A 26,860-nucleotide genomic window follows, 5' to 3' on the forward strand; every position below is an offset into this window, starting at 1 on the left:
AGGAGAGGCCTCCCACCCCCTCGGAGTTTAACGGGCTTGGTTCTCAGAGGGGCTGCGCAGCCACTGCTGCGGCTGGGGGCTGGCCTGCTGCGCCAAGGAGGCTGCGGCCCCTGGTCAGTGGTGTGTGGTCTCCCACAGCCCCGGCCTCCCTCGAGTGAGGGCCCCTGCTCGTCAGGACCCAGCCCTGCTCTCTCCAGAGCACAGGCTGCCTCATCCGGCTCCCCTCCCACCTGCAGGCCCCCCCACCCCCGCAAGAAAGCAGAGCCCCTTCCCTTCCTCCCACCAGGCTGCTCCCAGGGCCTGAGCCCCCACAGCGGCCCCTCCTGCTTCTGTCTGCTCCTGGCAGGGGGAGCGATCAGAACTCAAATCTGTTCCCGATTGTCTTGAGGCCCTGGCCCTCCAGCCCAGCCCCCGCCCCACGCTGAGACGCTGCCCCATCTCCAGGGCCAGCCCAGCTCCCCCAGCCCTCCAGAGTGCCTGCGATGCTCCCTCACCCCCGGTCCCTGCCAGGCCGCAGAGCTCCCTGCCGCCTGGTGCAGGGACGCGCCCCAGATGCCGCGGCCACGCTGTGTGGAGCACTCACCGGTCCCCGAGGTCCGAGTGGCAGGCGGCCCCCACGCTGGCCAGCAGAGTCCGGCACTGAGCCAGCACCTCGCGGCCTGAGGAGACAGAGCACAGGCCACTGAGGGCAGGCTGGGCGGCGGCCGCCTCTCTTCCCTGCTGCCACCTGGCGAATCCCAGGGCACAGGCCTCTCTGGCTGCGGGGTGGGGAGCCACTGCGGAACCCGGGGGAGCGCCTCCTCCTGCCGCCGCCTCCTCCTGAAACCAGCCTCGAGGATGCGGCACCCTGACCAGGCTGGCATCCCGACCAGCCGCCTGCTGAGTGCTGTGTTGGCCTGGTAAGAATGTCCATCCTGACGTCTCCGTGTGTTAACGGTGGAGACACCAGGAGCTGCCTTTGTTAAGGCTTTGTTAAGCCTTCTTCCTTCACAAGCATGGAGATTGAAAAAAAACAAAAACACACTGATGGAATTTCCCAGCGGTCCAGTGGCTAGGACCCCACGCCTTCCCTGCCAGGGCCTGAGTTCGATCCCTGGCTGGGGAACTAAGCTCACACAAGCCGCACAGTGTGGCCAAAAAAAACACATCAGTGAGGGCTGATTTAATCAGAACAAGGAACCTGTCTCGTTTAAATTAACACAGGCCCTCAGAGAATATAAAGTTTGCCCCAGAAAAGGGGGAAAGGTACTTGAGGAACTCCCCTCCCACAGCCTCCTTCCCAGAGAGGACGCGTTCAGTCCAGTGACGGCCGCCCTGGGGCTCCTGCATGGTCCGAACACGCTGCCCGTTCCCTGGAGTGACCCAGGAGACCCTCAAGGCGACGACCTCGGCTAAGAAGTGAAAACTGAGCTGCAGTTCAGTGTTCTCCGGGCCCCCGGAGCCCCCTCCCAGACAGACGGGATGCTCCGCGCCCTGGACTCCAGCCTCAGGGACTCGGGCGTCTGGGGAACGAGTCATCCGAACCCGAACCTGAGCCCCAGGGTTTCCGCTCGGGAAGCGGAGGCGGTGATGGCGGAGCCGAGGAGGAGGTGCACACCTGCGTCAGCCTCACCTCCAGCCGGGCTTTAGTAGCTTGCCTCTCCTTCCCCACCGCTCACAGTGTTCTGTAAAAACTGCGGCAGAGCTGGGCCCAGCGGCCTGACCTTTTGCTCATCTGACCTTCCCTTCCATCTTTGGCATGGGCCCCTGGGGGTGCTGAGCGCCTCTGCCTCCGTGGTCTCAGTGCCCCAGGCCGGTCAGCAGCTGTGATCAGAGCCCCTTGGACAGCGCCCGGTGGGCCGATCCTGCCCTCAGCCCCCGACCAGCCCCTCGACAGCCCGAGCCGGCCCTCTCCTCACCTTGGAGCTGGGGTCCCCGGATGGAGAAGTTACAGGTGTTGGGGAGCCGCTCGGCGCCTGGAAACTGGCTGTTCAGATGGATTCTCTCACCAAATTCAGCCTGAAAAACGCACAAAATGTGTCATGTCTTCGAAGCCCCCCTCCTCACAACTATTTGAACTTCAGACTTTCTGGAAAACAAAGCCTCGCCCTCGACACACAGAGTGATTGTTCTTTCTTGTTGTTTAGTAGCTCAGTCCTCTCCGACTCTGTGGGACCCCATGGACTGTAGCCCGCCAGGCTCCTCTGTCCCTGGGATTCTCCAGGCAAGGATACTGGAGTGGGTTGCCATTTCCTTCTCCAGGGGGTCCTCCCGACCCGGGGATGGAACCCCGTCCCCTGTACTGGCAGGCGGGTTCTTTTACCATGGAGCCCCAGGGAAGCCCCACAGAATTATTATTTCATCTGTAAGCATCTCCTTATAATACTCAGGGAGACTGAGTGTGAAAGGCAAGGTAAATTGGAAGAGAAAGATTCTGAGTGCACTTGGGTCTTCCAGGAGCATCAGCTGTCTTGTCCCTGGTGTTTCCGTCCCGCGTCCGCCCCCTGGGCTCCGGGCACTCACCGCCAGCCTCTCCTCCAGGTAGTCGCGTACGCCCCGCATGTGGGCCTCGTAGGCCTCGCCATTCTCTGCCACCAGCTCGGCCGCCTGCGGACACAGGAGGGTGTGGGTGATGATGGGCAGGGGTGGGGGGCAGACAGCAGCGGAGGTGCTGCTTCCTAAGGGCAGAGGCGATGTCGCCTCCAACTGCTCCTCCCCGGGCCTCACGGACACGCGCCGCGTGCCGACTGCCTGCCCTTCACTTGTCGACTGGCATCTGACAGCTGTCAGGCGTCCTGACGCCCGGGGCCCTGCGGAGTCCCCAGTCAGTGATCGGAGGCTCTCCCTGACCACTCTAGAGACAGACGGACAGGACGGAGGAAGAGGCGGCCGTGTCTGCCCTCAGGTGTGCGCCCTGAAGAGAGCGTAGAGCCCGGGGAAGGGCGTTCCGGGCGGAGGCCGAGGAGGGAAGGGCGAGCGCTCCTGGAACAGTGTGAGCGGGAGGACGGTGCCCGGAGGCCTCTCGATGGCAGGTTCTGAGCCGAAACCTGGATGCTGAAGCCGGGTCGGAGCCGCCTGACCTGTGTGTTCACAGCTGGGTGCTGTGTGGAGCATGCATGAGGCGTCCACAGAAAAGGTGGGGGAGACCTGGCCTAGGCTCGGTGGAGATGGACAAGGGGCAGGTCTTCATCTGTGGCGGAGGCTGGACGGATGGGACCAGCTGCCGCGTCAGGTGCAGGGGGCGAGGACGGGGAGGACCAAGGCCACCTCCTGGGTTTCTCAGCGAGAGCCCGGGTGGCAGGGGGCACCCCGGGGAGAGACAGCAGGACACGTTGAGGGCCGAGAAAGCAGGTGGGGACCTGGGGCTCCCCGGAGGTCAGGGTCTGCCCTGCGATGGCAGATGGAAGACCGGAACCCAGGCTGGCGTCAGAGCCCCAGGGTGGGGGGGATGAGCACCAGGCCGGGAGAGGGGGCTGACAGAGAGGAAGCAGAGAAGGCACTTGGCCGGGGCGGGGTTGGGAACTGGCCCCACGTCTTCTGGAAGTCACAGAGCAAATGGGGGCCTTCTCTGAGGCTTCAGGGGAGCAGAGCAAGCAGCAGGCCAGGCCTCAGGAGGAGGGGGGTGCGTGCAGCCCACTCCATGGGCCGAGGACACAGGAAGGGGAGTGTGAGGATGCGGGGGTGGGAAGGGGACGACAGCAGGAGGGGCCTGCCTTCAGCCCCACGGGGAAGGGGCGGAGAGTGCCAGGAGACCTGGACTTGGCCTTGGTGGGCGAGGACACAGACGCCTCCCGGGGAAGGTGAGCAGAGTGTAGGGGGGGTCCTAGCCTCAGTGCACCGAGGGGCTCCAGGCTGAGCAAGGGGGTGACGATGGTGGGCCCCTGCCCCAAGTGACGGCAGGGTCAGAGAGGCTGTGTGTGGCCAGGGAGGGGCCGAGGCTGCTGCTGGGCCGCTGGCTGGTTCTGGGAAGGAGCCTCCTTAAGAGGCTGCACTGTGCCCCCGTCTTCGGGGGAGGGGCAGCCAGGCTCAGGCAGGGGCGGGGGAGCAAGGTGGGGGGGGCGCAGCGGGGGGCAGGGGGGGGGCCCGCGGGGCCAGCAGCAAGACCTGGACGAGCAAGCCTGCGGGAATGATGTCGCTGTTTCTTATGTTAGAAGACTCGAAAAGAGAGCCTGTTCCTTTCAAATGCTAGGCACCTGAAACCCACTCCACGGATCCTAAAAAGTATGTCTCCAGGTTGATAAATAAAATTCGATATTTCTCTTGTTAATACCTTGGTCCGTTTATTGGGGTCATGAACATGACCTTCTCTGAAGCCAGGGCCGCCCACTGGAGTGGCTGGGAAACTGCTGTGAGCCCACAGAACGTGCCCAGGGGTCTGCCCTGGCCCTGCACAGACGAGACCCGGGACTTCCCCGAGTCACTGTGGCATGAGAGGGCTGTGTTATTCTAATTTCGGCCTTGGACTCTGGTTCCGATGTCGAGCTCCCAAGTCCCTTGGAATTTCCTGGATGACAGGAGTGCTTCCTGCTCTAATGAGGTGATTCTGGGTGGGCTTCTAGGTGGGGGCTGGTCACAGAACTGGGATTAGAAGCGTGGGGTTTTCAGTGCCCCGGGCCCCACCTCCAGAGAGCGGAAAGGGGCTGGAAACGGAGTTAATGATTGAGTGAATCCTGCAGTAAACCCCGGGAGGAGGGCTTCAGAGAGCTTCCAGGTTGCTGAGCACAGAGGTGCTGGGAGGGGGGTGCTGGCGAGGGCATGGACGCCCTTCTCACATCCTGCCCTTCTGGGTGTCCACCTGCATCCTTTATCACACCCTTTCATGATAAACTGTTTATTGGGGTCAGTGGTCTAGTTCCTCTGAGTTCTGTGAGCTGTTCTAGCAGACCCACTGAACTCGAGGAGCGGGTCATGGTAACCTCTGATTCACAGCCAGCTGGTCACAAGCACAGGTGGCAATTGGCATCTGAAATTTTCGGGGGTGGGGGTCTTGTGGGACCGAGCCCTCACCCTGAGGGTGGGCAGTGTCAGGATGGAGCTGAATTGCAGGATGCCCGGCTGGTGCCACAGGTCCTCTCGGTGGGGACCCCGCCCCGCACATGGGGTGAAAGTGAGGAAGAGACGCAGGAGAAAGACTGAGGTTCCCCTGCACGCTGATGGACAAAGCGAGCTGCATCCGTCTGAGGTCCCCAGGGCTTACCTTCCCAAGGCCGGCAATCATCGGGGTGTTCTCCGTCCTATAAGAGACAAGAGATTCAGTGCCGTTTCCACGCAGAGTAATTAACCAACACCCCTGGAAGAAATCCCAGCCATATGAAAGTCAGGTGTTCGAGTAAAGACAGTCACACCAACATCTTTCCTAAACGAGGGCAGCTGCCAGCCCCCAAGCCCTCTGTGGTCGTGGCCCGGGGAGAGCAGGTGCAGTGCACTATGGGCAGTCTGCCCTAGCTGTCACTGGCCGGCCAAGCGACAGTTCTTTCTGGACCCTTCCCCTCCCTGCGAGAAACCCCCCTCCGGCCGCAGGCCCCAGGTGGAGCTAATGCACCGCTCGGTCCCCCTGCCAAACCCAGCCAAGGTCCAGGGACTCAGTCCCCACCCCACTCCCTGCAGCCTCCCAGCTGTAATATGGGGTGGATCTTTGGTGACTAGGGATTTGGGGTGTTGTGTGTGTGTGTGTGCGTGCGTGCACGTGCATGGCTGTGCAGGAGGGGACAGAACCCTGACCAGTGGTTCCCACGTGTTAATCTAACAAACTAAAACGACAACGCTTCACTCCATTTCAGGAAAAACCAAAACAGTAACTTAACTTTCCGCTTTCGCGAAATAAAGTTCTCTTAAACCTCTGGAGCTGTTTCCTGCTCGTTTACTAACAGAGAGCAAGATAAATGGACTCGGATGAACAGCACAGACAGTACAGGAAACAAGGTCCCACCGACCTTGCCTGGACAAGTTTACTGGTCAAGTCTGTCCCTGCGATGGGCTCTGACGTCTGGAGGGGGTGGGGCGGGGTGGACAGGGAAGAGCCAGGAGCTCTGGGCTCCATCCAGGGCTTTGAGACCTCTAATGTCATCCTCCTCTGTAGGATGATGCGGTCGGAGCTAATGCACCGCTCAAGGTCTGTGACCTGGGCTGAGCCCAGCCCTGCCCCTGCCCCGCCGCAGCCCTCCACCCCCACCCAGAGTCATGAGAACCTGCTCCCACACCTGTCCGCCCACGAAGCTGCCCTAAGACTCTGGCACAGCTGCCGTTCCGCCTCTTCTCCCTCCCCACCTTGTTCCTGCTGCTGCTGCCGCTGCTAAATCGCTTCAGTTGTGTCTGACTCTGTGCGACCCCCATAGACAGCAGCCCACCAGGCTCCTTGGGATTCTCCAGGCAAGAACACCGGAGTGGGTTGCCATTTCCTTCTCCAATGCATGAAAGTGAAAAGGGAAAGTGAAGTCGCTCAGTCGTGTCCGACTCTTAGTGACCCCATGGACTGCAGCCTACCAGGGGACTGCAGCCTACCAGGCTCCTCCATCCATGGCATTTTCCAGGCAAGAGTACTGGAGTGGGGTGCCATCGCCTTCTCCGCACCTTGCTCCTAGTATGTATTTATTTGGCTGCGTCAGATCTCTCTCGCAGCACGTGGGATCTTTGTCAGGGCGCACACTCTCGAGTTGTGGTGTGCAGGCTTAGCTGCCCTGTGGCATGTGAGATCTCAGTGACCGACCAGGGATAGAACCCACGTCCCCGGCATTGCGAGGCGGAGTCTTAACCACTGGACCACCAGGGATGTCCTTCTTCTTCCTTTTTTTTTTGTTTCCCCTCTCTTCCTGCTTTCTCTTTTAATTAATCTTTTTATTTTGAGAGAACATAGATTCACATGTCGTTGGAAAAAACAGCACAGAGGCACTCTGTGTATCCTGAACTCAGTTGCTAGCACTGCAGGACACTGACCAGACAGAGACACGGCCACCACCACAAAGACCCTCCTGCAGCCCTTCTGTAACCTCGCCCACTCGTCATCACCCACACCCTCAGCCCCATTCCCTCCTTAACCCCGGAGGACATTTCGAATTTTGTCATGTAAGTGACATCACAGAGTTCATAACATGGAGGGCTTGGCTGTTTGCATTCGCCAAAATCCTCTGGAGGTTCCTCCGGGTTGTCCTGTGTGTCCGGGTTCCTTCCTCCTCAGCCCTGAGGGGAGTTCCAGAGCACGCACGTGCCCCTGCTTGTTTAACTGCCTGCTTGTTAAAGGACATCTGGGTGGCTTGCAGTTCGTGGCTGTGATGGATAAAGCTGCTAATCACTTTTGGGCACGGGTTTTGCTTGCGAACACGTCTTCACTTCTCTGGGATAAATGTCCAGGAATGAGACTCCTGGGTTGTATAGTAGTTGTGTATTTAGTTTTTTGTTTATGTAGTCCAGGTACCAGCCCTTTGGCGGATCTGTCATTTGAAAACATTTTTTCCTAATGTGCAGCTTGTCTTTTTATCCTCTAAACAAAGCCTTCTTCAGGGAAAAGTTTAGATAAAGTTCATCAACTTCTCCTTTTATGGATGCCTGTGGTGTCGAGTCTAACAACTCTTTGCTTAGCTCTAGGTTCTGAAGGTTTTCTCCTAAAATTTTTACAGTTTTATGTTTTACATTTCAGTTCATGATCTATTTTCAGTTACATTCTATAAGGCGTGAGACTTGGGCTGATGTCTGTCTTTACCTATGGATGTCTAAGCGTTCCAGCACCAAACGTTGAAAGGCTACCTCATATTAGGGGAATTACGGTAGCTTATATTTTTTGATGAAGTAGTCCACTCTTCATATCAAATACATGTATGTGAGGTTCTTTGTAGCATTCCGTTATTCTTTTTGATAATAAAAAGAATTTTATTCTGTGGGCTCTTCTAGGGCCCACAGTGATATCTTGTTTCATTCTCGATAATGGCAATTTGTTTCTTCTCTCTTTTTTTGGTCAGTCTTGCTAAAGGTTTGTCAATTTTATCCATGTTTTCAAAGAGCCAGATCTTCAATTCATTGATTTTTAAAAGTGATTTTTGTTCATAATCTCAGTGATTTCTGTTCACATCTTTATCATTTAATGCTTTCTGTTTGCTTTGGCTTTATTTTGGTCTACTCTTTCTAGGTGCTTCAGATGGGGGCTCAGTGATCTGAGATTCGTCCCTTTATCTAACATGTGCATTTAGTGCTCTAAGTTTCCTCTCAGCCAGCCTTTAACTGTGTCTCACAGATTTTGATAAGTGTATTTTCATTCATTTCAGTAATTTGCCCCATGGATTACTCATAAGTGTGTTGTTTCTAAGTATTTGGAGATTTTCTTATTATCTTTCTGTTATTGATTTCTAGTTTGATTCCACTGTGGTTAAGGAAAACACTCTGTGTAATTTCAGTTCTTTAAATGTGCTGAGGTTTGTTTGATGGTACAGAATATGACTTATCTCAGTGTATATTCCGTGGCACTTGAAAAGAATGGGTATCTTACTGTTGCTGGGTGGAAAGTTCCAAACATGTTGATTAGATCCTGTTGATAGGTGTTTGAGTTCTTCTATATCCTGGCCAATTTTCGTCTAGTTGTTCTATCCATAGCTGAGGGACGGGTGTTGGAGTGTCCATCCATAACTGTGGACTTGTCTTCTTTCCCTTTCAGTCCAGGCTTTGTTTTGTCACGTGTGTTGACGCTGCACTGTTCAGTGCATCCACATGACGATGCCATGTCTTCTCAGTGAGCCGACTCTATTCCTTTCACCCTATGGTCATTGTCTTTGCTCTGGAGTCTCCTTTAGCTCATGTTATGTAGACAGGTCTGCTTTCCTTAGATTAAGATATACATGATACACTTTTCCCCAACTTGCTATATTTGAAGTGAGTTTCTTAGAGACAGCATATGGTTAGATCAGTTTTCAAAAACTTATTCTGCCAACCTCTGCCTTTTGATACATTTATTCCATTTATATTTAATGTAATAGTTGGTATTCAGTCTTAAGTCTGCCATTTTATTTTTTCAGTTTGTTCTATTTTTTTCTCTGTTTTCTTTTTCCTACTTTTCTATGAGTAACTTAAACAGTTTACAGAAGTTCAAGAATAGAAAATGTACCTCTTTATACATCTGTTATTCTTCCCCATTCATAAAATAATCATCATAAATATTTTTTCCACTTACATTAAAAAAAAATTATTTGTTTGTTTTTGGCTGCGCCAGGTCTCTGTTGCTGCAAGGGGCTCTTCTGTAGCGAGCAGGGGCTGCGCTCCGCCGCAGCGCTTGGGCTTCTCCCTGGGATGCTTTCTCTTGCTGTGGAGAGGGCTCTAGGGTGTGCGGGTTTCAGTAGCTGCAACATGCAGGCTCAGGAGTTGTGGTGCATGGGGTTAGCTGCCCCACAGCATGGGGGGTCTCGCTGGACCAGGGATCAAACCCATGTCCCCTGCATTGGCAGGTGGACTGTTAACCACTGGACCAGTAGCGAAGCCCCCTGCAATACATTTTGACCCACATCAGACAGTGCTGTGATTTTTGCTTAGGCCATCAAATGTAATTTAGAAAACTCAAGAGGAGAAGGAAAGTCTATTTTATTTACCTATATTCTTGCTTTTCTCTTTTCTCTCTGCTGTTCCAAGTTTCCTTCTTTTACTGTTTCCTTTCTGTGTAAAGAACTTCTTTAGTCATTTTTAGCATTTAGGTTTTCTGGTGACAAATTCTGTTAGTTTTCTCTTTCATCTGAAAACATCTTGATTCCTTCTTTGTTCCTGAAGGATATTTCTCCCGGATGACATGACTCTGGATTGACAGGCCTTTTCTTTGAGCACTTGGAAAATTCTGCCTCACTTCCTTGGGCCTCTGTGGTTTCTGAGGAGTAATCCACTATCATTTGAATTATTTTTCCCTAGAGATAAGGAGTTGTTTACTTTTTCCTCTGGTTGTATTGAGGATTTTTCCTTTGTCTTTCACTTACGGAAGTTTATTTTCTGTATCTTAGATTTCTTTTGGTTTACCCTGGTTGGGTTTTGTTCAGCTTCTTGAATCTCTGAACTTGTCTCTTTCCAAATTTGTCTCTTTGCCAAGTTCTTTTCCATCCCACCCTCCTTCTCCTTGCCCCCTCGGACCTCAGTGAAATGCACGTTAGACCTTCTATTGGTCCCACAGGTCTCTCCGGCTCTGATCAATTTTTTCCAGTCTTTTTTTTTTAATATTGGTTAATTCTGTTCTTTCAGTTCACCGAGTCTCTTCTTCTGTTGCCCCATGCTGCTGGTGAGCCTGTCCGTGGCCTTTTTACTTTGGTTGTTGAAATCGTTTGTTCTAACATTTCAGTCTAGCTCTTCTTCTTTGCTGACACTTTCTATTTCTTCTGTTTCAGGTGTGTTCATAATAGGTCATTAAAGCATTTTATTGTTTTTGCCTTAAAACCTCCTGTGAGTCAATTCTAATATCTTTGTCATTTCAGTGTTGGCATCTATTGATAGTCTCTTGTACGATGAGCAATTTTTAACTGAAACCTGAACGTCTGTATGTTATTTTATGATTCTCAATGTTTGTTAACCCTTCTGTAGTAGCTGGCATTTTCTGACCCTGCTCATCACTGCCAGGCAGGGGCAGACGTCTGGGGTCCCGGCTCAGTCCAGGTCAATACCCAAGAGGAGGGGGCACCTTGCTGGTGACGGATGTGGGCCGAGGCCCAGGGTCCCCACGGGTCCCGCTGACACCAGGTGGGGGCGTACCGCTGTGGCGGGGCAGACGTCCTGGCTCCTCCCTGGGCCCTGCCTGGCACTGGAGGGTGTGGCTTCCTGGCACAGTGTGTGTGGGTGGAAGTCTGGGCCCCCTGGCACCTCCGTGGTGCAGGTGCGGGTGGAGGCAGGTGCCCATGGTGAGGGCTGGAGGACAGATGGTGTTGTCTAGAAGCCCTCCGTCTTGCTAGGGTGTCCTTTCCCTGCCCCCAGCTGGAGAGCGGGCTCGTTGGGCTCTCTTCATCAGCCCTTACTGGTGTTTCTGAGTCGCTGGCTTCTTCCGCTCTAGCTCTGGAATAAAGGAGGCAAAAGAAACCCCAGGGACCCAGCGCATGTCTGGTCTCCCTCTTGTTATCATGTTTCTGACAACACGTGTGGTGCTCGTCCCGCTTCCACTGCCCGAGGACACAGGAGCTTGTGGAGAGGAAGCCAGATGCTCCCACGTGGCCCTGTGCACCCCCAGTCAGGGGGGACAACACATCTCAGCCGGCACTGGGGCGGGGTGCAGTGGCCCCTCTACGTCGGCTGGGCCCAGATAACAGAAGGAACTTGACGCACTGAAGCAGCCACAAGACAGACTCCTTCATCTGCTTTGAACCCTCTCCGGCAAGATGGCGCGCGCGTGGGTCCCAAGTGCAGAGTCAGCCAGTGGAGCCATGTCAGACTCAGCGGAGGGTCTATCACACTGCTTCCAAGAGGCAGAAGGGCCGCCGCCCTACACACGCACAGCGCAGCCACTGGTCAGACAGCTCGTCCACCTCCTGCCTTACCCTGGCCTGAAGTTCCGCTCTTGTCCGCCTCCAAACAGCATTGGGTAGAGAGGGGTGTGCTCACCAAGCCCTCGGACGTAGAGCGCTCCGATCCTGGGGCCATAGAACTGAAAGGAAAAGCCAGTCACTCATCCAACAAGAACCTTCGGGGACCTTCTCCTGCACGTGCTGAGACGGACACGGAGATGCTCTCTAATGTGAGGGCCCTGCTTTCTGCGGCCTCGTGGCCGGGACCTGTCCAGACATGGGTGCGGGGCAGGTGCTGGATGCTGGGCTCCAGCTCAGTGGCAGAGGGCACCTGCTTGCCACAGGAGAGACTGACGGATGGGCTGGAGCCAGAGGTGGCCGAGGGCTATCCTGTGGGCAGCTCCTGCTCTCACAGCCTCATTAGGGAGAAGTTTTACATGCCGGCGTGTCAGGTGGGCACACTCACTCCCTTGGGAACCAGCTGGGAAGAAAGTACTAAAAATACTCCCAGTTCTCTTGGCTGGTGGAGAGAGACATACGAGCTTCAGAAGGGTCTTTACTGCTAACTATTAGTATTTCCCCAGCACAGCCTAGAGCTGAGGGTCGCTAAAAGCACACCTTCACTGTCTGAGCTGCCCTGTGAATCAGGTTAGACAAGCCCTCACTGTTGAGCCCTGCTGGGTGGGGCTGGGGGTGGGCTGGGAGTACAGAGAACACTCTGCAGCTGCTCAGTCATCCACCCATGTCCGACTCTGTGCAGCCCCATGGACTGCAGCCCGCCCGACTCCTCTGTCCATGGGATTCTCCAGGCAGGAATATGGAGTGGGCTGCCATGCCCGGCTCCAGGGGATCTTCCCAAGCCAGGGATCGAACACGCATCTCTTATGTCTCCTGCGCTGGAGGCAGGTTCTTTACCACTTGTGCCACCTGGGAAGCTGCAGAGAACACTCACTCCCGGGCTAAGCCCACCTGAGACCACCCCCCACCCTCTCCCTCCCTACTTCCCCACCCCCTCCCTCTATCCTCTCCACAGCCTTGCCTGGCCACAGGGCCACAGTCCGCCTGGCACCTTGACCCAGGGCCTTGCTGGGCAGGCACGCCAGGCACGCCAGGTGAGGGAGGGTGAGTGGTGCCCTAGGCTCTGGTCAGGGGTGAGCCTCACAGGTGTCGAGGAGCCTCCCTACAGGAGGGCAGGGGGGCGGGCGGACGAACCTTGTGCCCCACGATGGTCAGGAAGTCCACGCCCAGGTCCCGCACGTCCACGCGCCGCTTCCCCAGGGCCTGGGCAGCATCCGTGTGCACAAGCACCCCCGGCAGCCCCCCTGCCGCCCGCTGTTGGTTCAGGGCTCGGACTCGCCGGCTGATCTCGGGCACGGGCTGGAGAGGGGAGAGCAGACAGTGGGCGGTCACTTTGATTCCATTGAGACAGAGTCAAAGAAACGAGGAGCTGTGAGCGAGAGTGTGGCGGAAGTTCCCAGACTAAAGAATGGAGGAAAAGGGGAGTCCGGGCCAGAAGCCCGCGTCCCCGTCGGGTCTCCCCAGGAGGACAGCGACTCACCATGATGACACCCGTCTCGTTGTTGGCCAGCATGATGGTCACCAGGCACGTGGCCGGGCGGACGGCCGCCAGGATGTCCTCAGCCTCCACCTGCCCGTTCACCTTGGACACGGGGACGAAGGTGACCTCTGAGGAGTAAGACACAAATGTGAGGTCAGCCCAACAAGGCCTCCTCTCTGGAATGGGACACAGTGAAAAAGCAATTTATTGTGAAGGTTCAGAAGACTCTGAAGGAACATGAGCCACTCTTTGTCAGCAGGCCCACAGACAGTGGCTTGCAGGCTTCACCAATGAGCCTCAGTGGTGGGGTCTCTGGGGACCCTCTGTTCTCCGCTGAGGGGCCTGTGAGCAGCTGAGACAGCTTGGTTCACAAGAGCATCTGGAGGTGCCAGCGACGTGACCTTCACTCACTCGGCGCTGACCCAGCCCTCCTTAAGCCCCTCCTGTACCCGGCACTGCCCCGGCGCTTAGACCCCTGCTACTGCACGTGGCAGACAGGCAGGGTAACTAAGCCCAGGTTTCGGGTGCAAAATGCTGAAGACGACACACCCACTTTCCCCTCAAGATCCCACTGAAACAAGAGAGCGGATATATTTCTCAACATGGGCAGCAACTTGTGGACGAGGAATTCTGAGCCATGCCCAGAATACACAGAGATGGTGGCATCAGGTTAATGCCAACAGGGAAACCCACCCAGGTTGTGGACAGGTGAAAACTAACTCCACAAAGAGTAGGAAAGGACCCAGAGGTCCGCTGAGTTCAGGTGCACACACGGAGAGCAGGGCGGGGGGCACCGACTGTGGAGGCAGGCAGAGGACCCCACCCCACACCCACAAGTGGGCGGCAGAGGCGCTGGCCTGGCCAGCAGGCCCAGGCGGGCTCCTGGCGTGGGGGTGGGAGGGGGCGGGGGGGCAGCAAGAGACGGCTGCTGCTGGTGCCTCCACTGTGGGACTCAGAGGGGAGCGAAGCAAAGGCTACTCCAGCCAGGAGTTTTGTCTCTTTACTACATACATGAACACCTGCTCCTCATCATCAGTCCTCAGGGAGATGCAGATTAAAGCCCGCCCATTAGAGCCACCTGATACCTGCTAGGATGGCTGTAATAAAAAACACTGACAGCAGACAAATGTTAGCAAGGACCCGGAGAAATCGGAAGCCCACCCGTACCCCAGGCACCAGCGGTGGGAAAGTAAAATGGGGCAACTCCTGTGGAATACAAAGGTTAGGGCTAAACAAGTAGAGCCTTTGAAAGGTGAAACAGAATTACCATGAGACCCAGCAGTTCCACTCCTGGGAACTGCTGGATAGATACTCAAGAGAGATAGATACTGATAGATACTGATAGATACTCGAGAGAAACAAAAACATACATGCAGACAAACACTTCTGCACAAATGCTCCCAATGGCATTATTCATATTAATATCAAATGTTCATCAGTGATGAACAGATAAAATGTGAATACCATTCAGCCATAACAAGGGATGAAGTATTGGCACAGGCTACAATGCGGGTGAGCCTTGAAGACACGGTGCTATGTGAAAGCAGCCAATGACAAAGGCCACATATCCGATGATTCCCTCACATGACAGTCAGAATGGGCAAATCTCCAGAGACAACTCTGTGGACCAGCTTGCCCGGGGTGAGGGAAACAGTTACAGCTACAGGTAATGAGGTCCTTTGTGGGAACATGAAAGGCATCATAACTGATCGTGGTGATGGTCACACAACTCTGTGAATACACTTTAAAGAGACTGAAATGCACACTTCAAATGGGTTCAGGGTGTAGTGTGTGAGTTCCGTCTCCGTAAGCGGACATTCACAAAAGCAAACCCACTTGGGCGTGTGGAGGTGAGGGGTGGGAGACAGGCAAGGTCAAGTCCCCATTCACATCAGGGAGTCGACAGACAGGTGCTTGAGTGATAAACTGAGAAATGGAGGTTATGTTTGTAAGCGCCTAAGTATTCAAGTGGAAGCAGCTAAAATGATAATACTGAGCGGGAGAAAGTATTGACGGCAAACTCGAGGGCGGCTGCCTCAGGACTAGGGCTGCTGGGGAAGAACCTTTGCTTTTCTTGAAGCCTTTCTGCAGATCTTTACATTATTTCTATCCCTGCGTGTCTATACTTTGTAAAAACTTGTGTAATTTTAAACGAGGTAACCTGTAACAGTAACTAATGACAATGCATTACATTGCCTTTCCCTGTACAGGTGCGACAGGGATGAAGAGGAACTAGTTTAAACAAGGAAGTCGGACCTGACTTGTTTGGTTAAAGTGGTCCTCTCAGGAAAGATCACAAAGAGAAAAACCTTTCCAGTAGTTGAACAGGAAAACAGTTGAATGGGAAAACCAGTAACAAGGCTTATAGTCAGACCGAGCAGTTCGGTCCCACTCCTTGTCCTTAAGATAAAAGCACTTTCCCTGCTTCCCCCCAGGTTTCCAGGAAGATCAGGTAATAAGGCGAACGCTGAACAGAAAAGCACTGTCTTATTCCAAGAAGAGTTCAACCTCAGCTGTTCTGAGAACGATGACTTTTAAAAACTGGTTTTGAAATACTAGTATTGACACCCTACGTCTCAGGATGCCACATCACAGAAAAAGTGGAGGAAGGACCGGAAGTGACCAGGGCCACTGCCACTGCTGAGCAAGCCCTACCTGCCCTCAGACCCCATGGGCAGGGGCACCTCCTGGGGGGCCCTGGACCACCCCTGCCCCTCACAGGGAGGCCCGAGCCTCCTCTGTGCCGAGAGAAGGGCTCCCAGCAGGAGGGCACTTGTTCTTGTTTTTGCCACCAGAAGTCATGTCTACTGCGTCCTTTTCCTTTCTACCAGAGGGAGGAAGCCAAGACTTAATGATTAAAATCAAAGAATGAAAACCACGAGTTAGCGTTTATAGATGTGCTACTAAATATGCATTTACTTATCGTGCACAAAGGGCTTCCCTGCTGGCTCCGTGGTAAAGAATCTGCCTGCGATGCAGCAGATGCGAATTTGATCCCTAAGTCAGGAAAATCCCCTGGAGGAGGAAATGGCAGCCCATTCCAGTATTCTTGCCTAGAGAATTCCACAGAGGAGCCTGGTAAGGCAGTCCATGGGGTTGCAAAGAGTTGGACACCACCACCATACCATGTAAAGAACGAAGAGTTCATGGTGAGCTGGGCTCTGGATTGAGCAAAGTGGTAATTCTTTCCAGGTCTTCAAGTCTTATGAGGCACTGGACTATGGGAGAGTAAGCAACTTGGCAACCGGGAGGTGGTGTGTGTGTGATCATACACAAGACTCTACGTATCATTAGATGATAAATGACCAGTTCCACACACTGATTATAGTGGTGTGTGTTTGTGTGTGTGTGTGATCACACACAAGAGTCTATGCACCATTCAGTGATAAATGACCTGTTCCACACACTGATCGATTTGTCCCTTAGGGAAAGTCTGGAAGAAGCACAGGCCGTGTAAGCATCGCACCGCAGCACGGCTTGGCGGGCGGGTGCCAGAGGGCAGGTGGGCCACGTGGCCCCCGGGCCGGCCAGCGGTCACTCACCGGCCACGCGCTCCTCCCTGAGGTGCTCCAGCGGCAGGCGGATGGAGTCGTGCTCCACGGTGCAGGTGATGATGTGGGGCAGGGCCCCGTCCACCGGGCTGGGATGCCCGCCCGTGTCCCCGTTGGTGGCGTGGACTTTGTGGAAGTGCTTCACCACGGACTGGATTACTAAATTATTTGACTGCAGAGACAGAGTGGAAAGGTCACTTACAGTAACCACCCGAGGGGAGCCGTCGAGTGACAACCGCTCTCATTTGCAGTTTCTTTTCTGGCTAACGTGGGAAAAAATGGTCTCAAAGAAATTCAGCTCCTGAGCTGCGCCTTCTGAAAGACCCAAATACAAAGATCTGGGGCTTTTCAATTTTCAGAAATGTCAGAATTCACTTCTGGTGAATTCTGATTTTTGTTATTGTTGTTAAGCAACGTTATACATTAAAATTTTTCTAAATCTGTTAAAAAAGCATATTTTGCCCAGGCACCCACCGCTGGTGGGAGTGTGAACTGGCGCAACCCCTGTTAAGGGCCGCCTGGTGCATCCATCAAATAAGCCCTCTGACTCAGGAGGTCTACTTCCCGTACTTGATCCTACAGCTCCGCTTGCCCAGAAGCAAAGCGATGGACGTGAAGTTGATCAAGTACAAAGATGAAGCAGCAAAATCTTAGAAGCCCCTCAATGTCTGTCAATACGGGGACTTGGTAAATAGCTACACGTTGTCTAGTGGACGCCAAGCAGCTGTAGCATTGACGGACCGCTCACAGGCGGGTGCACAGGCCTCAAAGGCACATGTTAAGTGCAGGAAGGCAGCAGGCGCTGGGCGCAGCGCCCTGCAGTCTGTATAAAAAGGGCGAGACACACACTCACACCCCGCTCCCCACCACATCCTTCCTCGAAGAGGTAGAAAGGGAAGGAGAGAAGATAAAATCAGCTACACCCTTAGCTGCTTTTAAGGCAGAGACTGTCTCTGCAGGACTCGACAGAAACAGTGCTGGTCTCCTGTAGGGACAGGAAGTGGATAACTCAGGAGATGGGGTGGGAGATTTTTAAATCTTTTTCTCTTATTATTATTATTATAACAGTATTATTATGATTGTTCTCATCATTATTATTATATATGGGCTTCCCTGGTAGCTTAGCTGGTAAAGAATCTGCCTGCAATGCAGGAGACCTGGTTCGACTCCTGGCTTGGGAAGATCCTCCGGCCTGGAGAATTCCATGGACTGTATAGTCCATGGGGTTGCATAGAGTTGGACACGACTGAGCGACTTTCACTTCACTCTTGTTATTAAATATAGCATACATACAGAAGAGCATAGGAATGTAAGTTTAATGAGAAAGTATGACAGTGAACATCTGAGTAACAGTGACCTGGATCAAGAGGAAAAACAGCCCCCACTTAGCCCCCCGCAATCACCACCTCCCCCACCCCAGCTGACCGCCACCCTGATTTGTATGGTACTCATTTTCCTGCTTGTCTTTACACGTTTCCTTCCTGTGTAAGCATTGCTAACTGATTTTGCTTATTTTGCCTCCTTCTGACCTTCTTTTTCTCAACTGAACATTGAACCTATTCAGGCTCCCGAAGGCACGGCCTGCAGGAAGGCAGGGGCTCTGAGGAGCCCACACACTGTCACCCGCCGGGACTGAAAGGCTCTGAGTGTAAACAGGGGGCCCTGGGGGAGAATGAGGCAGGCAGTGCAGGGACCCCAAGGCCCGAGACGCATCAACCTGGGTGGCTGGGGGGAGCGGGTCAGGATGGACGGCTTGGATGTGCTTCTCTGAGTGGCGGGTGGTTCTTTATAAAGTCCCAGGTCACCCCCTTCTGAGAACACTGCTGCCCGCACAGCGATTCCTGGTCCAGAAAGGGGGGCCCTCGGGGGCCGCACACCTTGGGTCAGAGCTGATCGACCCACCGTGAACTGACAAAGGTGCCAGGCCGCCTCCACCCGCAGGTACCGAGGGGCACAGGACGCCATGCCGAGTGCCCCGGAGCTGCTGGAAACACGGCAGCCCCTGTGCGAACCAGCCGGTCACAACCGAAAACGCGCCTCGTGCCTTCAGGTCAACAGGCGGCTTGGCACCTGGCCCCAGACGAGATCAAGATGGCCCACAGGGCAGCTGGAGCGGTTGCTTACGGGCCATCAGGAGTCTGGACCTGGTGTGTGGGGGTGCTCACTGCCCAGGGGCCTGTAAGCAGCCCCCTGCCCCTAACCCGGCCCCTCCGGCGGGGGTCAGCTTAGTCTTGGGCTGGCACCCTCTGATCCACACCTGGGAGTGCTCTGGCTGCCGCAGGGCACCAGCTGGTACCCTCCACCTGGGACTGCCCCAGAGACATGAGCACGCATCCGTGCTGTTTGGAGGGACGTGTGGGCCACCCCTGGTCTCCGCTGTCACGAAGGTGGCATGAATGGCCCCACGTGCCCCTGGTGTCCACGTGGCCCGTTCTTCTCGGGGATGTCCCCAAGCGGAGCAGCTGGCTGACAGGGCAACACAGCCTCAGCTTCGCTGGGCGGTGCCTGCCCACCTTGAGCATGGTTTCCAGCCTGGGCCCCTGCCTGCCCTGTGCTCGATACCTCCTGCCATCGGACGTCTTACTTCTTCCATCCTGACGGGTGGGCAGAGGCGCCATGTTGCTGTTTACCTTGGATTCTGAACAGTTATGAGGCTGAGAACCGTTTCCCACGTAGAAACCACAAGGGCGTCTCCTTAGTGCGCGGTTTAACGCGTTTCTCGCCCGTTTCCTACCGGGTTGTCTGCAGGCATGTTCTGGATGTGAGTCTTCTGTCCGTTATTTGCGGCAAACATCTTTTCCCAACACCTGGCTGGGCTTCTGATTTCCCTCAGGGTTCACTGAGGAACTACAGTTTGCTTTGTGGTGGTGGGAGAATTTTTCAGTCTTTTATGGTTAAAGGTTTCTGTATTTTATTTAGGAAATCTTTCCCTCCTCAGCATCACAAGGGCCAGGGCTCGTCACGTGACAGGGCCCATTCAGGTACGGCCCTGTTTCTGGCCCGGTGCTTCTCATAGCCCTAAGACCATCTATCTTAATTCATAGAGCAATTCACTGCATTCTTAATCTTCAAGAAGTCTTGGCTATTCTTGGCATTTTGTATTTCCATATGGTGAGGCGCCATGAAAAAAGGAGTCAGAATTCTGACCGACGTCGCACTGAATCCACAGATCTAAAGAGCTGACACACTTACATTGAGTCTTCCCATCTGTGAACATGATACACGCTCCAGTTATTCGGAACTTCTTTGAAGGCTCTCGGTAATAAATTCTATTCCTTTCCCAGCGTGTGTGTGTATTGGAGCAGGGAGTGGTTTACAAAATCTTTTTTACTCGATTTATTTCCTAAGTATTTGACATTTTTTGGTACTCTGATAAATATGCATTGTGGCTGATACATAAAAATACACTTGATTTTCTTAATCTAATAACTTTGTTAAATTTACTTACTAATAATCTAGCTGCAGATTCTTTTTTTTTTAATGTGGACAGTCACATCACCTGTGAAAGACCTTCCTTTCCAATAAGGAAATGAGGTGGTGAGAATGACTGAGTAGAGGGCTTGATGCCATCACACTATCATTGAGAATCTTCTATCTGTTTAAAAAGAAATCCCTTTCAAATGGGTCAAACCTCACACTCCTTTTTTTCCAAAATCGGAGTATGGTTGATTTACAGTGTTGTGTTAGATTCAGGTGTACAGCAGAGGGATTGAGTTGTACATACATACATTCTTTTTCAGATTTTTTTCCAATACAAGTTATTACCAGATATTGAATATAGCCCCCTGTGCTGTGCAATAGGTCTTTGTTGCTTATCTGTTTTATATATAGTAGTGTGTATATATTAATCCCAAACTCCTAACTTATCTCTCCTTGCCCCCGCTTCCCCTTTGGTAACCATAGCTTCTTTTCTAAGTCTGTGAGTCTACTTCTGTTTTATAAATCAGTTCATTTGGATCATTTTTTTAAGATTCTATGTATAAGAGATATCATACAACACTTGTCTTTCTCCGAGCCACCTCACTCAGCATTAATTTATACACCAAGTCTTCTTTATCCCTCGTCTGTTGATGGACACTGAGGTCACTTCCACGTCTTGGCTATTGTAAACACTGCTGCTGTGAACACTGAGGTGCACGTACCTTTTTGAATTAGGGTTTTCAGCTTTTCTGGGTATATGCCCAGGAGTGGGATTGCTGAATCATAGGGTAACTCTATTTTTAATTTTTAAGGCACCTCCATAGGGCTTCCCTGGTGGCTCAGATGGTAAAGAATCCGCCTGCAATGTGAGAGACCTGGGTTTAATACCTGGGTCAGGAAGATCTGGAGAGAGGAATGGCTACCCACTCCAGCGTTCTTGCCTGGAGAATTCTATGGATAGAGGAGCCTGGCGGGCTACAGTCCATGGGGTCCCAAAGAGTTGGACATGACTGAGTGACTAAGCAAACACACATACTGTTCTCCATAGTGGCTGCATCAATTTACATTCCCACCAACAGTGTAGGAGGGTTCCCTTTTCTCCATAACCTCTCCAGCATTTGTTGTTTATAGATGTTTTGATGATGGCCATTCTGACTGCAAACCTCTTAATAAGTAAACTTAGGATATAAAGGAATGATTCCAGGGCAAAATGACGGAGAAACTCTCTTTATTGAGACAGCAATGCAAAGCCCGTTAATTCATATGTTCGGTAACAAATATCCTATCAGCCCCCTGGAATTCACTTATAGGATGAATGCTGCCTAATAATATCAGGCTAATTTGCAAAATACCAGGACAAAGCATTACTCTTTCTTTAAAAGACAATAATACCAAGAGGGCACCACCTCATATTTTTTTTTAATAAAGAACACGAGACTGTGGACTGTTTACCTCGGTGCCCCCCGAAGTGAAGATCACGTCCTGAGGCTGCCCACCTATCATCTTGGCGAGGTTCTCCCGGGCCGTGTTGATAATCTCCTTGGCCTTCCTACCTGGAGGAACCAAAGTGGAAATTCAGTAACTTTGCTGCACCAAATCCAATCAACACACATTTAAAGGAACGACCAGCCATGAGGGAGCAGGAGGGCCGAGTGGGTGGTTCTAAGACAACACGTGTTCACTACCGTGAGTGACAGCCTAGATGTCACGTGGCCAAGGGACAGCGGGAGGAGGCCAGCAAATCAGGGGAAGCTACTGAGACTCAAGGGACTTGGGAGGAGCTAGAAACAGCTGGGGGAGGAAGCCGGAGCCCTAAAACTCTGAGATGTGGCTTTCTTCTTACCCGATGCTACGATAGAGGATCTGTGGCCATCTGCCCTGCTTCCCATTTGGGAAGATGGGAGAAGGAAAGGGTGGAGTAATAGGCCACGCTGCAAAACAACAAAAGTAAGCAGAAACAGAACCCACGACTGCTCGACACAAAGCCCAGTGCCATATGTCACAGTGCAGGTCCCCTCGGTCACTAGAGAGGTCACCGCCCCAGGGACACATTTGCTTTCAAACCTGGGCTCAGAGCCCAGTTCACGGGAGAGCAGGCAGCAGGAACTGAGCTTCACGTGGTAGAGAAAGAAGGGCTCAGGGCACGAATTGTGGAGATGTCCATGACCATTCATACTTCGACTACAGACCAGTAGCCTCCAGACCTTTTGACCTCAGTCCTATTTATAAAAATACTTTTTTGAGCAGGTACCACTATAATAAATATGTAAATAAGAAAACACACATAAAGATAGAAATGTAAAAAGATGTGGTAAAAATATATATACAAAGTCATCCACACACTCCCTAAGACTACTGCGTTTTCATTACAAGTTAGGAAGGCCTGCGGTGTTTAGGAGACCCAGTCAGTTCAGTTAGTGATACTTGAGAGACAGTGATTAGCGTCAGTCAACATGGGCAGGAGCACCGCGGAGCTCCTCGGGCTTGCCGCTCGGGCCCGTCCACCTGCTCCCCCCCCATCCTGCCCCAGGATTCTGTGGAGAAGCCCCTCAGAGGAGCCTCTGGGCTGATCCTCGGCCCACCCCGCCTTCCCTTCCCACCCACGTAGTGTGCGGCAGCCTGCAGCCTTTCCCAAGGCACTGACAGACGCACTGACAGACCTTCCTCTAAGCCTTTCTTTTCTTTTTCCTTTTCAGAAGTGGGTTTCATAATTTACATACTGGTTTGCAAAAACTCCCCCTTCCACTCATCGACAAAGTCTTGGAGACCCTTCTTCATAAGGATTCGTGGGGCTACCTCTCTACCGTCATGTGCCTATTAGAGCAGCTAAGATGAAAAGACTGGCCAGTCCAAGTGGTCAGGACGTTATGGAGGAAATGCAACTCTCATCCCACCGGTGGGAACACAGAATGGTACAAGTGCTCTGGAGAGAGGGCAGAGGTTTCTTAAGAAATCAATCTCCACTTCCCATCTGATCCCACCATTCTGCTCCTAGGTATTTATGGTAAACATTGTTTACCCAAGAAAAAAGAGGCGATGACCATGACTCGTCCATCGACGACGTTCACAGCAGTGTCATTTGCAATTGCCAAGAACCCGACCAGCTCACACACCCACCAGCAGGTGAGAGCATGAACACGGCATAACAGAACACCACTTGGCAGGGAAGACAAACCAGCTGTGACAGTCACACAGGTCAACCTCAAGGTAACTACGCTGACGGAAAGAAGCCAGATGAAAACTGCTAAGATCCCATCTTCATACCGACACAAACAATGCCCACCGCTCACAGGGCAGGACGAGAGCCTCTTCCTGAGGGTTATTCCTAAACTTCTTCATGACAAATGCTTTTTATTAGCATTCAATTCTTTTCCACATTCTCCAGTTTATGCATGAGAAAGTTCAGTTTCTCTAGACGAAAAATTAGCTACAAGGCAAAGTCCAAAAGATTAATCAGAATACAAGTATAAAATAAACCAACAATGAAGTTAATGAATGACTAGTATCTGATTTTGAAAAGGCTTTTAGTTACCAAGTTTACTAAGCAAATGGACATGAAAACCCACAAAAGCCTGTAAATCTGTACACAAGTATTGCTAAGTCAGAGGCTTCCCTGGTGGCTCAGCAGTAAAGAACTTGTCTGCCAATGCAGGAGACCCAGGTTCCATCCTTGGGTCAGGAAGATCTCCTGGAAAAGGAAATGGCAACCCACTCCAGTACTCTTGCCTGAAAAATTTCATGGACTGAGGAGCCTGGCCGGCTACAGTCCATGGAGTTGCAAAGAGTCCGACATGACTTAGTGACTAAAACAACACTGCTAAGTCAATTCTAAAGGAAACCAACCCTGAATATTCATTGGAGGGACTGATGCTGAAGCTGAAGCTCCAATACTTTGGCCACCTGATGCGAAGAACCAACTCAACAGAAAAGACCCTGATGCTGGGAAAGATTGAAGGCAAAAGGAGAAGGTGACAGCAGAGGATGAGACGGTTGGATGGCATCACCGACTCAATGGACATGAATTTGAGCGAACTCCGGGACAGGGGCTTCCCTGATAGCTCAGCTGGTAAAGACTCTGCCTGCAATGCAGGAGATCCTGGTTTGATTCCTGGGTTGGGAAGATCTGCTGAAGAAGGGATAGGCTATACACTCCAGTATTCTTGGGCTTCCCTTGTGGCTCAGCTGGTAAAGAATCCACCTGGAATGCGGGAGACCTGGGTTCAATCCCTGGGTTGGGAACATTCCCTGGAGAAGGGAAAGGCTACCCACTCCAGTATTCTGACCTGGAGAAATCCACGGACTGCACAGTGTACAGTTCATCAGTCCATGGGGTCGCAAAGAGTTGGACACGCCTAAGCAACTTATCATGCATGCAGCATGCATCCCTGATAAAACTGTAAATAAGAAGGCACAGCTTCAGCTCACCATCTGCAAAACACAATGTGACTCAGCCAAGTAACTACTGATCTAAAGCAAATTATTTTGCAGAACCTCCAACTTAAAGCTCTACATGGAAACAACAATAAATGAGAAACATATTTCCAACAGACTGTGGAAAATTCTTTAAGGGGTAGGAATACCAGACCACCTGATCTGCCTCCTGAGAAATCTGTATGCAGGTCAAGAAGCAACAGTTAGAACTGGACATGGAATAACAAACTGGTTCCAAATCGGGAAAGGAGTACATTAATGCTGTATATTGTCACCTTGCTTATTTAACTTATATGCAGAGTACATCATGAGAAATGCTGGGCTGGAAGAAGCATAAGCTGGAATCAAAATTGCCGGGAGAAATATCAATAACCTCAGATATGCAGATGACACCACCCTTATGGCAGAAAGTGAAGAACTAAAGAGCCTCTCGATGAAGGTGAAAGAGGAGAGTGAAAAAGTTGGCTTAAAACTCAACATTCAGAAAACTAAGATCACAGTACCGTGTGCCATCACTTCACGGCAAATAGATGGAGCAGCAATGGAAACAGTGTCAGACTTTGTTTTCTGGGCTCCCAAATCACTGCAGATGGTGACTGCAGCCATGAAATTAAAAGACACTTGCTCCTTGGAAGGAAAGTTATGACCAACCTAGATAGCATATTCAAAAGCAGAGACATTACTTTGCCAACAAAGGTCAATACAATAAATGCTAAGGTTTTTCCAGTAGTCATGTATGGATGAGAGAGTTGGATTGTAAAGAAAGCTGAGTGCCAAAGAATTGATACTTTTGAACTGTGGTGTTGGAGAAGACTCTTGAGAGTCCCTCAGACTGCAAGGAGATTCAACCAGTCAATCCTGAATATTCACTGTGAGGACTGATGCTGAAGCTGAAACTCCAATACTTTGGCCACCTGGTGCGAAGAATGGACTCACTGGCAAAGACCCTAATGCTGGGAAAGATTGAAGGCATGAGGAGAAGGGGACGACAGAGGATGAGATGGTTGGATGGCATCACCAACTCAATGGACATGAGTTTGATTAAGCTCCAGGAGCTGGTGATGGACAGGGAAGCCTGGCGTGCTGCAGTCCATGGGGTTGCAAAGAGTCAGACGTGACTGAGCAACTGAACTGAACTGAAAGAACTTTAATTTTTATTTTTAAAAAAGGAGGCCAGGATTCTATGTGATCCTGATTACGTAAAAGATCTAGTTTGCAATTTTGTAAGGATCAATGGAGACAGATACATGACAGGGTCTTATAAGCACTGTTATTACAAACAACTTTTTTTTTCGATTGCGCCTTGCAGCAAACAGGGTCTTAGTTCCCTGACCAGGAATCAAACCCATGCCTGCCCCCTGCATTGGGAGCACAGAGTCTTAACCAGTGGATCATCAGAGAAGTGCCCTACAAGCAGCTCTTAATAAGACATCTTTTTCATCTGAGAAAGGGGGACAGGAGAGCATGTTAAAGATGAAAGATTATGGTATCAACAAAGCTCAAATTTGGTCTTTTCAAGAAAAAAAAAAACAAAAAACTCTCCAGAATTACAGCTAAAGACGTGCAGTTACCAGAAAATCCACTCAAAACCGAGTCATGCCATGTGGTGTAGAGTTCCTGCAAGAGTTCCCCTGCCCTTCATCTCAGATCTGGGCACGTCTTCTAGAATTACCTGCTGGGTAAGAGCTACTGGGATTTCCCCAGGCTTCCCGCATGGCCTCCGTCATGGCCTCAATGACTTCTGGCTCCAGGGGAGTGGTTGCATTATAGTCCATATACACTTTCCTGCTGGAGAGAAAACAAAGACGTGCCTCTTAAGGACAAGAAGATGGAATGTGGAAGAACAGCTGCAGTCAGTCTATGCTGTCAGCAGGAGCAAATAACGTCAAGGCCAGGGGCTCTCCTGCAATCACACTGTGCGCCTAGGGCGTCCGCATCTGTGTCACTTACGGGAAATGTGTGCGGGATTTCTCATTATCTAGCATTCTTGCCTGGAGAATCCCATGGACAGAGGAGCCTGGTTGGCTACAGTTCGTAGGGTTGCAGAGAGTCGGACATGACTGAAGTAGCTTATAGGAGGAGGAGTATTTGCTAGTTTCCTTTACCACTGCTAGGAGACTGTCCACTTAGACTTCCAGAGCTTCTTTCCACCCCGTGCTACTTCCTTCTGATGGAAAGGGGGAACCTTGCAGGCCCAGGGAGTCACACATTCCTGAGGGCTTTTCCCCTGGTGTTTGAACTTCGCCACTTCACTGGCAGTTTTCCTGTATTTCCCCGTGGTGTCTGTGATGGCCATGAGGCTCGGGTAACCTAGGCTCCCACGGTTCCTCTCATGGCCCCTCTGTGTCCCCCACACTGCAATCTCAGGGGTTCTTCTCTTTGCATTTTCCGTTTTCTTTGCCCGTAATGATGATGCCCTCCACCACTGCCTTACTTTTTAGGTCTTTGCTCAACTTGACCTCATGAGGCTAGTT

The 26,860-nt window shown here is 52.0% G+C and overlaps 1 protein-coding gene across 3 annotated transcripts in view; it reads right to left on the reverse strand.

Annotated features, from left to right (window-relative positions):
- SCLY (selenocysteine lyase) overlaps nt 1-26,860 on the reverse strand; it is a 30,592-nt gene that overhangs the window by 1,031 nt on the left and 2,701 nt on the right. The window contains exons 2-11 of one of the 3 annotated variants that reach the window (XM_086375720.1): nt 26,059-26,171; nt 21,408-21,508; nt 16,527-16,707; nt 12,985-13,112; nt 12,639-12,803; nt 11,460-11,566; nt 5,177-5,213; nt 2,503-2,586; nt 1,899-1,998; nt 584-659 (exon numbers count right to left, since the gene is read on the reverse strand). In XM_086375720.1, the coding sequence (XP_086231846.1) occupies nt 584-659; nt 1,899-1,998; nt 2,503-2,586; nt 5,177-5,213; nt 11,460-11,566; nt 12,639-12,803; nt 12,985-13,112; nt 16,527-16,707; nt 21,408-21,508; nt 26,059-26,171 (1,092 nt within the window). Of the gene's footprint in view, nt 1-583; nt 660-1,898; nt 1,999-2,502; nt 2,587-5,176; nt 5,214-11,459; nt 11,567-12,638; nt 12,804-12,984; nt 13,113-16,526; nt 16,708-21,407; nt 21,509-26,058; nt 26,175-26,860 lie in introns of all 3 variants that reach the window. The other 2 variants (XM_086375710.1, XM_086375701.1) reach the window with 2 other exon arrangements.

The sequence above is a fragment of the Bos grunniens genome, chromosome 3, assembly GCF_055505025.1.
Source record: "Bos grunniens cultivar Pamir isolate PY7600 chromosome 3, Bosgru_T2T1.0, whole genome shotgun sequence".
Taxonomy (NCBI): Eukaryota; Metazoa; Chordata; class Mammalia; order Artiodactyla; family Bovidae; genus Bos; species Bos grunniens.